This window comes from Camelus ferus, chromosome 13 (assembly GCF_009834535.1).
Source record: "Camelus ferus isolate YT-003-E chromosome 13, BCGSAC_Cfer_1.0, whole genome shotgun sequence".
Classification (NCBI taxonomy): domain Eukaryota; kingdom Metazoa; phylum Chordata; class Mammalia; order Artiodactyla; family Camelidae; genus Camelus; species Camelus ferus.
Window position 1 is genome coordinate 30,645,377 of NC_045708.1, and position 10,933 is coordinate 30,656,309.

At 46.8% G+C, this 10,933-nt stretch overlaps 1 protein-coding gene across 1 annotated transcript; it reads left to right on the plus strand.

Annotated features, from left to right (window-relative positions):
- The first annotated feature begins 3,273 nt into the window (after positions 1-3,273).
- On the plus strand, positions 3,274-8,680 carry ZNF691 (zinc finger protein 691). The gene is made up of 2 exons (XM_014554525.2): positions 3,274-3,328; positions 7,191-8,680. The coding sequence occupies exon 2, from the start codon at positions 7,200-7,202 to the stop codon at positions 8,055-8,057; it is 858 nt and encodes a 285-aa protein (XP_014410011.1). The 5' UTR covers positions 3,274-3,328; positions 7,191-7,199; the 3' UTR covers positions 8,058-8,680.
- Positions 8,681-10,933: the final 2,253 nt, after the last annotated feature.

Consider the following 10,933-nt stretch of genomic DNA (forward strand, 5'->3'; position numbering starts at 1 on the left):
ATTGCCCTAAAAGAATTCTTGAGAACCAAATGAACAGTCAGACTAGGTTTAGGTGGTGATGCTGAATGTGTGTCACCAAGATGCAAGGGCTCTCTACTTGAGGGGCTGGTTAGCAGAACTTCATCCTGCCTCATCCTGCTCTCAGGCTGTTAGTCATGAGTTACGGTGCCCAGTCCTGACTTCTTACTTATCCTATGAAGAATTGCTTTTCTCCTTTTCTCAGGGCAGGCCTCTAGTCCCCAAAGCCAGCTTTTTAAAAGTAAACATGTTTTGGGTCACACACTCTTCCTTCTTTCTTCTGGAATATAGGGAAGGGAGGCCAGAGGGATTAAAAACAAAACAAAAAAATGCAATCACTCTTTTCTATTTCCTTGATGCTGTTTACAGCACAGTTGGTGACATTCAGAGCTAATGTACATGTTTTCAAAGCTAATTACCTATTTATGATAACCAGTTATGGGGACTTCAAACATGGTAGCCATAATCCTGAAAAACCTCAGGAGAGCAATCAGGAAACTGGGAAGCCCACCTTCAAACAGAGCAGCCCAGCTGTTTGTGGCCTTGAAAAGGCAGCTATGGGCAAGGCAATCTGTTACACTGGCCCTTTTGAATCCGCTCTGGGATTCAGAGAGGCCCAGCTAGAAAAAGTGGCAGTTTTAGCCTCCAAAGTTAGAAGCCTTTTTTCCGTAAGACCATGATATCGGAGGACTTGACTATTTGGGTAGCAAACAGCCTCTTATGTCAGAAAGTATGGATTTCAAATAGGAAGTTGGTAGACCAAGTGTGAGGATAAAATAATGAATCTGATTTTTGGGTGTGGCTTGCAGAAAGAACCCTAGTCACTCTCAAGTCACACCACGTATGTGATCTGCCCTCTTTGTCGAGATATTGGCTATCAACTTGCAGATGGGTACACAGTTCTACCCAGCAGAAACTGGATCATTCTGTCTGTCAGAAGTTCTCTCTGTTAGTGCCTATTTTAGTGTTCTCCAGAGAAACAGACTACATATATATACATATGGCGGGGAAAACATATATGTATTTATTTATTATAAGGAATTGGCTCACATGATTATAGAAGCTGGCAAGGCCCAAGATCTGCAGGGTTAGTCAGCAAGTTGGAGGCCCAGGTGAGCCAGTGGTTTAGTTCCTATCCAAGCCTGAAGGCCCAACACCTAGGAGATCCTATGGTATGATTCCAATTTGAAGGCTGAGACCCAGGAAAAACCAGTATTTCAGTTTTGAGTCTGAAGGTAGGAAAAAGGTTGATGGCTCAGACCTGAAGGCTGTCAGGCAGGAAGAATTCTCTTACTTAGTGGGTGGTCAGCTTTGTGGTTCTACTCAGGCCTTCAACTGATGGGATCAGGCCCACCCATAGTAGGGAGAGCAATCTACTTTACTCAGTCAACCAATTCAAATATTAATCTCACCTAGAGATCATCATATTGAGTGAAGTAGAAAGATAAATATCATATGATATCAGTTATATGTGGAGTCTAAAAATACATATATAAATTCTATTTACAAACCCCAAACAGACTCATGGACATAGAAAACAAAGGGGAAAGGGCAGGGAAGGATAAATTAGGGGTTGGGGATTAACAGACACACATTACTATATATAAAATAGATAAACAACAAGGACCTACTGTATAGCACAGGAAACTATATTCAATTTCTTGTAATAACATATAATAGAAAATAATCTAAAAAGAAAAAATATGTGTGTATATGTATAACTGAGTCACTTTGCCCTATACCTGAAACTAACATTGTAAATCAACTGAACTTCAATAAAATGTTAAAAATAAAATGTTAATCTCATCCAGAAACCCTTACAGAAATACTCAGAATCATGTTTGACCAAATATCTGGGCACTTTGTAGCCCAGTCAAGTTGACACATAAAATGAAATATCACAGCACTTGAGTGGAATTTTTTGTTTGCTTTTGTATGGTACTTAAATAAAAATTTGATATTTTTTGCTTGGCATGCTGTTATTTTCATCGTGAATGAGAAGTTGTGGGGAAAGGCTTTGGGCTGGTAAGAGAGAAGCAAATTATGGATGGGATTCATTTTGAACAATCTTGATTCCACCCAAACAAGCTTTAATGATAGTTAAAAATAAAGCCACAGTTTTATGTCTGAGTCTGCCTTCTCCGTATTTCATTTATAACAGTTTATAAAGTAATAGCATATATAGGGTATTTATATTTCACTCATCCATATTGAGTTTCAAACGTACTTTCGTGACTATTCCTAACTTAAAACTAACTCACATTGTTCACACTGGCTGCACCCAAAGACTTACCAGCAGGAAAGAGAACTGACATTTGTGGCCGCAGAAGCTTTACATATGTTAACTCATTAAATCCTTGCAGTAGTTCTGCCAGGGATTTTATAGGAAAAGGAAAAGGAAATCATGCTTTAAATGGCTAGGTGGTGGACCTGGGATTATAAATCTGGTGTATCTAGTTCTGAAGACAATAATTTTTTTCTTTGCACTGAAATATCTTGAAGATATGAGAGATCTGTAGAATTTTAGCCTTACAAATTCAATTAGACTTTTGTTTTGTTTTGTTTTGAAGTTAAACCTGAAAACAAAAAATCCTAGTCCTGGATATACCTTAGTGGTCGTCTTGTGTCTGGACTGATGAACGTCAGTCAGGTTTAAATACTGTAGCATCCAGAAAAATCCCTGCGCAAGGGGCTTTGCGAAAGCACAAGTGGTTTCTTGGACAAATGTTTAGCTTCTCTTAAAAGGGGATTGGGTTAGCTAATCTTTAAACCCCCTTCCAATTCCATTATCTTTTGACTTTAAATTATAAACCTCCAGTGTGGCGCAGGACTCTACGCCTTTATGGGATGCCCACAGGACCATCAAGGGTCACCAACTCAAAGTAGAGAAGAAACTCTCAGTTCATGACCCCTTGGAGATCATGTAGGGTAACTCTACATATTCTACAACTTCCAAGACCGGTGGCCCTGCACGTTGGGCTTTTAACGCCAGAGCGTGGAAGGAAATCCGACTACCTTAGAAGGACCCCAGTCTCCAGTACACAGTTCTAAACTTCTCAAATTTCTTCTCCGAGGCTACTCTCTTTGGTAGGACTACAACTCCCAGCAGGTCATGCGCAGGGCCGAAGCTTATTGGTCGCTCAGCCTGGGTCTCTTGCGTTGTGGCAGCCAGTTTAGCCAATGGAAAGGAAAGACAGTGCTCGAGAGCCAATCCTGAAGAGGTAGGGCGGATCCCTTCTGGGTTCCGGTTCCGGGTCCTCCCCCCGGTCCAGCCAGACGGCGCTGTACCCGACAGAGCGGCGGGAGAGAGGTGGGTCGGGGTTGGGCCCGAGGTCGCGAGGGAGGCGCACATGGCTTCGCGGGGAACTGTAAACATGGCCCCTTCCCTCTCACCGGGGACTTGGAATTGTGGCTTTGTTCCGCGGACCCAGTGGGGAGCACAGGGGGCTCTGTGGTCCCTCCGCCCCGACCCCTGTCTCCTTCCCCCGGCCTGCACGGCCAGGCTCTCGGCCCCAGCCCCTACCGTCCCGCCCTTCTCCTGTTTTGGTTACTTCAGCACCGCCGCCACTGACCGTACCTTTGGGGTCAGCCCCAGCTTCTCTCCCAGCCCTACAGCCCGAAGCCCGCCGGCAATTCTGAACCCAGCTCCTGTCCTCTAGAACGCTTGTACCCTCAGACTTCACCCGGCTACACACAACCCCTGACCATCTCCTCGGACCCCCTGACTCTTGTTCCTCCACTATCTCTGATCCCTTATCCACCTCCGCTGTTCAGTTCCCTGTTCTTTCACACATTTTCCCTCATCTTTCCAAACTCCTTTCTCCCCTTCCTACCCCCAGCTCTCGGCTTGACCGTAGAGACACCAAACTTTGGCCCTTTATACCGCTTTCTAGCTTGGGCCCCTTGCCCCTAACCCAGGCCCTTGACCTTCAGCATCTGTGATCACCAGCCCCATCTTCTTGCCCATTTTCTTGGAGCTTATTTCTTAGACCTGGCTCCTTCTCCACTTCCTCAATCCCTTCCATTCTTGGTCCTCCTTGTACCTCTTGAGACTCCTGGGAGGACAAGTCCCACAAGCCCCATTCTCTCCCAAATCTCTGAAATGTGATGTGAAAGTGCCTCTTTACTTTACCTGCCACTGTCTTGGTAGATCGTGGGCTCCCCACCTCTGTAAGTCCCAATCCTGCTCACCCATCCTGCAAGTCCTAGCTCAAAGACCACCTTTGCTGTAAAGCTGCTCATCCCTGAGCTCTTCAGGGAGATATGCCTGTGTCATCAGAACTCCGGTGGCACTGTTTTTATTTCCTTCTTTCCTTTCTTCCTTCCTTCTTTCTCTCCTCCCTCCGATACTGGTGTATGCTTAAAAGCACTGGCTTTGGAGTGATGGGCATAGCTCTCAGTTCTACTCACTTGCTATGTGCCCTTGGACAAATTACAGTTTCCCTCCTTTCCCTGCAACTTAACCTACCCTATGAGTGTCTGGAGTTCATGGCCTGTTTTCACTGTGCTGTACCATAAACTGTTGTAGGGTAGTGACTGTAGTCCTAACTCTTTTTGCTTTTATTTTGACCCAGCATTCAGCCCTGAGTAGAGTCAGAGCTTGGTATATTGTAGGTTCTCAGAATAGCAGGATTGGTAGTGAGTGGAGGTTATGTAGTTCATTGTATAAAAAGAGATTAGAGCCCTTGATGGGGTGGGCAGGGGTAGCAAGGGAACTAAGATCGTATCCATTCACTCATACTTAAAACAGTTTGGGGCACCAGGCCTTGTGCTGGAGGGATTACCAAAATGTCCCAGGTCCTGCACTTGTAAACTAATAGTGGAAACTGTTACATGACATGTAAACAAATAATTGTAAATCTCTGTAAAAGCAAGTATAAGATTGTGTGGGTGCAGAGATGAGAAAGTGGGCAGGAATTAAGAGATTGCTAAGGAACAGTGGGTGAGAATAGACACAAGTAAGGATAAAATGGGTTCTGGAGACAGGAAGCCTGGTCTTCATTCAGTTCATTCAACCAACATTTATTAAGGATCTGCTATATATAACTGCCACTATAGGAGTTTGGGTTGCATTAATGAATAAAACAAAGAAGCCAGCTGTCATGGGACTTACGTTTTTGCAGGGGGAGACTGATACCAAGTAATAGACGTAAAAAGTAGATTGTTAGGTGAGAAGTGCTAAGGGGCAGGGGGATTGGGAGTGTGGGGGAAGAGGTTGTAAGTTTTTAAAGAATAGTCAGGAAATAGTGAATAAGTATCAAGGAATAAGTTGTTTCTGATGTTCACTTGCATTTTTGAAAGTGAAGCAGGCCTGTGATTTTTCACATCGCTTATCTATATTCTTGAAGAAACACTCTAATCGAGATTGGCAAATTATAGTTTGCCTCCTTTTGTTTTAAATAAAGTTTTATTAGGACACAGCTACACCCAGTTATTTACGGATTTTCTGTGGTTGCTTTTATGATACAATGATAGAGTTGAGTAGCTACAACAGAGATCCCATGGCCACAAATATTTACTAAATATTTACTCTCTGGTCCTTTACAGAAAAAGTTGGCTGGACCCCCTCCACCCGCTTCCTTAAAGATTTGAGTTGCTGTCTGTATTTCACATTTTAGATTATATAGTTTTGTACCATTTTTTTATTAAAAAAATTTTTTTTTTCCCAAAGAAGATCATGTAAGGGATCCTTTTCATTCTTGCATTCTTCACAGGGCTAGCATATAGTGTCTTCAACAATTATAATAGCAGCTGTCATTTACTGAATGCCACACCTTACACTGAGCAAATTATAGGCCTTGTCTCTATCAAAGTCCTGCAGTGTCGGTCGGTATCACAATTTTAGTGATGTGAGAGTTGAGGCTCAGAGTAGTTGGATAATTTGCAGAGTTGTAAAGACAGTATGTGTCACCACTGGGATCCCACCCTGAATGTAGTCAGTGCCCCTTCCATGGAGTCCATAGACTCAGTGATTCTGTGGTGCTGTTTTCCACGGATCCTTGCTGACTTGAAGCAGTTATCAATCTTTCATTTTCTGTCATCAGTGACCCATCATAGTCTGTGCTTCCCTCCCTCATCCCTTTGTTCATGTTACTCTGTACAGTATCTCCACCAGCCCACTCTGCCTTTTGAAATGTCTTTATTTCTTCAAGGCCCAGAGGAAACATCACTCCCCTCTTATCAGAAGTACTTTCTTCCCCTCATTTCCTGCCCTTGGATGTAGGAACTCAAAGAAGTCTTTGCAGCTTAGCAAGCATTTACTGATACTTGCATAAGTATGCCCTGTGTTGGGCCCTGTGTGTGGGAGCGGGGCGTGGGGAGGGGGCACATGAGTGTGTGTGTGAGATTGCATGAGTTGTGAGAGGTTAGCTGTATGTGCAGCCAGGAATGTGGCAATATGTGTGGGAGGGCTGTGTGTGGTGTGTGTGATGTGTGTGTGTGACCGTGTGTGGTATGTGTGTGTGTTGTGAATGTGTGTGAGACTCTGTGTGTATACACTGCTGTGTGTAGTGTTTGAGTGTGGAAGTGGGTGATGACCAGTCAGAACAGACACAGCCCAGGCCCTGCTGTAGGTCTTGGAGGGCCCAGATGCTAACCCTTTATTTGCTGGATTATGGTAAGGTCTGGGAACGGGAGGGCGGTGGAACGTTTAAGAGGATTCAAAGCTGGGCCTTGTATAAAAACTAGGAGAGCCTCCAGGATTAGAGGTTCTGTTGTCTCCATTTTGAAAGCAGGCAAATAGATGGATACTTTTAAAGAAGTTTTTTCAAAAGAGATTAAACAGAGGAAATTTCCATTAACTTACAGTTAGGCAGAAAAATCAAACTCATTCCCAAATGGAAGCTCCTTTACTTACACGTGAATGATAGTCTAGCCTGTCATTGTTTAGTGGTATTAAGAAAAGTGACATTATACAAATTACAGATACCTGTTGAGGGTGGACAAAGCTGGGGCCTTCTCTTTGCTCTGGGGTAGCTTTAAATGTCGGGAAGTTTGTCATTTGAAAGTTAGTAAGTAAAGGCATTCTAGCCAAGTATTCTGGTTAATTGAGGTTATTGCTGATGGATGGTTCCATGGGGACGGTGTACACCCCCTCAACCAGAACAAAAGGTTCCCTGGGGTCTGGCCTGACCCAAGGAATAAAGGTGTTGGCCATTTGTGTTCATTCTCAGGGTTCAGAGATGGGCAGTGAGAAGGAGCAGAGCCCAGAACAGCACCTGCCTGAGGAAGGGGAACGGGGTAATGAGCCCTGGAGAGTGGATGACTCAGAGGGTTTTCGGATCCCAGATGGGGATAAAGAGCTCGGGCAAGAAAGCTCGTCAGAGGGGCCACAAGGGATCCATCCAGAAAAGCCACGGCAGGCAGTCACTGGCCCCGCTTTGGAGCCAGAGGACCCCTGTGCTCCCCCGAGGCCCGAGGCCGACGAGAAGTCCTTTATCTGTGCCCAGTGTGGCAAAACCTTCAATAACACCTCCAACCTGAGAACACACCAGCGGATCCACACGGGCGAGAAGCCTTACAAGTGTTCTGAGTGTGGCAAGAGCTTCTCGAGAAGCTCCAACCGCATCCGGCACGAGCGGATCCACCTGGAGGAGAAGCACTACAAGTGTCCCAACTGTGAGGAGAGCTTCCGGCGGCACTCGGACCTCACCACGCACCAGCAGGATCACCTGGGCAAGCGGCCCTTCCGCTGTGACATCTGTGGCAAGAGCTTCAGCCAGAGCTCGGCGCTGGCGGTGCATTACCGGACCCACCTGGAGCCCGCGCCCTACATCTGCTGCGAGTGCGGGAAGAGCTTCAGCAACAGCTCCAGCTTTGGCGTGCACCACCGCACACACACGGGCGAGAGGCCTTACGAGTGTGCTGAGTGTGGCCGGACCTTCAGTGACATCTCCAACTTTGGAGCTCACCAGAGGACCCACCGGGGCGAGAAGCCCTATCGGTGCACTCAGTGCGGGAAACACTTCTCCCGCAGCTCCAATCTCATCCGCCACCAGAAAACGCACCGGGGAGAACAGGCCGGGAAAGATTCCAGCTGAAGGAGGGCGAGGGACAGAGAGCAGGAGACCCCACCCTAGTGTAGAAAGATCTTTAGGATCTGCTGCTGTCCCCTTGACCTCAAGCACTTCGTCCCACCTTGGAAAATGGTTTTCTGTTGTCTCTGAAGCCAGGATCTCCAGGAAGTCCTGAGAAGGGACTCTGAGTAAAAGTCCTTTCTTTTTTCCAGGCCAGTTTCTTGCTGTGGAAAGTCAGAGGATGCCGTCTTGCCTTCATCTCCTTGGGGTGAAAGAGAAATAGGGTAGGCTTAGTACATGCTCATATCATTAGGGCAACCATCCCCTGGACTTTGAGGAAGTACCTATGAGATGGGCATCATGGTCTGGAGGTCCTCCGTATCGTATGTGCACTGCTTAGGGCACACTGCAGTGGTCCACCGGTCCCCACCTGCTGTACTCCAACTGGGCTGGGTGGAGCAGGGGGGAAAGGGGCCTCCTTGGCTTGGAGAAGAGGTCTGGGGTCCTGCCTTAGGAATGAAAGGGAAGCCCTCAAGGAGCCATGATCCAGGGACCTTCACACTCCCCCATGTCTGACTTGTCACCCCTACCCCAACCTACATCTGTTTCCCCAGAGTGATTAGCAGTAAAACCTTGAATGAGAAGGACCTGTGTACTTATTTGTGGGCATCAAAGGAGTGGGGAGATGGTCATACTGCAGCCACTGCAGAAGGGAGTTGAAGTCCAAGAAAGACAGAGTGAGTGGCTGCTCTGAAAAGCAAAAGAAAGGCTGACTCTTGGGGCCTGTGAAGAGGAAAGGGAAGGGAAGGAATTAATATTAATTGACCGTCCACTGTATCCTATATTCTGTAGGTCACGTTCACATTCATTATCTCATTTGGTTGTCTTAGCAGCCCGCAGGGAAGTAAGATGAGACAGGAGTGGAGAGGTGAAGTCACTGGTTGTGAAGTCACCCAGCGGGTATGTGGTGGGACCAAGTGATTCCCTGGAAGTGGGAGCTGGTGTGCCTTCTTGATATGGCCCTGGACCCTTTGCTCTGTGGGATGTCAGTGCCAAGCATGAGAACCTTTTCAACTTTAGACTGATTACTGATTGACGCTTAACTCTGTGTTGAGGGAAAATGAGTGCCAGGGAGTAGGGACTGAGGGGTGGGACACAATAAATCTCAAATGAGTCTTTGCCCTTAGTAGCAATAGTTAAGTTCCTAAGTCTGGGACAGCTTGGTAGGGGTCATACCTGGCTGCTTTTCCTTCTGAAGGCCTGGCTGCATGTGGCAGGTTTCAGTGTTTCCTGCATGGACATTTATTTAGTGTTCACCCAAATTTCCTGCAACATATACAGAAGACATCCCTCTACCTTTCGCCAATCTGAGGTCCTGCTCTTCCGGAGTGAGGGGCCCTGTTCGTTTGTAGCCAGTCGGCAGAATGTGATTCTGGTGCCCGTATGACCTGACCTGTGACATGGGGTCCTCACCCACCCAGGAAGGGATGTGCCAGGAGCTTTCCACTCATCATCCTGTTGAATTCTCACAACAACCCTGTGAAGTAGAAATGACCCACATGTGACAGATGCCAAACAGGCATACATGACAAATCAGTGGCAGGGCCCAAGCCCAAAGCCTGTATTTTCTCCAGCCATAAAAGAATTTCCAAACAATTCCCTAACATTTGTAGGGTACCTCTCAATTTACAAAGCACTTTTATTTTGTATACATTTTCCTGCTCCTTGAAAATTTCCATACAAGCTATTTTAAACATATGGTCACCCAAACTTGCATGTATGAATTGCTCCCTGATAATAAAAGTTGCCATCCAGCAAGCACTTCCTGAGGGCCACCTGTTACTTCTGACCTCCATGACTAGTCTGCCAGGTAGTAGTGCCCCTGTTTTCAAGATAAAATTCTAAGAGGTGGAATGACCTAATCTAATGGCTGAGTTGGGATTCAAAGCAAGCATGTCTGATCCCAAGACCAAGGTCTTCATTAAGCTCATTACCAAGCTAGGTCTACTGGTCTCAGCCTGGGCAGCTCGGAACCATTATCCTTCCAGACCCAGAGCCCTTGTGACAGCTGCTGTGAGTGGGAGTGTCTGCTGCCAGTGAGACGCAGGACCTGCTTTGATCTTGGGGCATAACTTGCTGGCCAATCTCGTTTCCCCTTTTTGGACCAAGTTCTCAGGCCAGGGCTTCTATTTTGGTCCAGACTTTTGAGTCCTGACTTGTCCATTTATTCAGTCTCTAACTTCCTTTTTTGCTAGCTTGCTTTACTTTCTGCTTCATTCCCTTCCCCTTTTTCTTCCTTTTCCTTCCTCCCTCCCTCCTAGTTGCTAGAATACTGACAGTGAAGACGTGGCTCCTGTGTTCTCTAGTGTGGGGTAGCTGCCAGGTTTCGACAGCAGGCCCCTGTGGATGGGGCCCCTGTTCCTGGCACTTGATCCTGGGGTGGTAACCACCCTCAGGCTTGCTGCCTCTGGACTGAGTTCAGGGAAAGCCCTTTCCCCACCACCAGTCAACCTTATGGCCTGCATGCAATTCTGTTCCACCAACATTTATTGAGCAGTTATGTGTCAGGAAGCAGTCACCTAAGGGAATTTTAACTGGGTACTTGAGCCGTCCGGAGGAGGGAGGGGAGATTGCGGGTAGGCAGAGAGAAGGGAAGAGCTGTGCACACGTACCCTGCGTTCAGGCCCTGTCTCTTCCCCCAACGCTGGAGGAACTTGACCGCTGAACTCTCACCCCATGGTAGGAAAGGTACAAGGGACATCAACACAGCCATAGATGGAGCCCCTGGGCCCCACCCTCTATTGGAACAGGCAGTCACCCCTGGTCTCTTTCTGAAAAGTTCTGTGTTCCTTCTGCTGTCACAGCCCTTGCTGCCTGCCATCCAATACTCACCCCTTGGA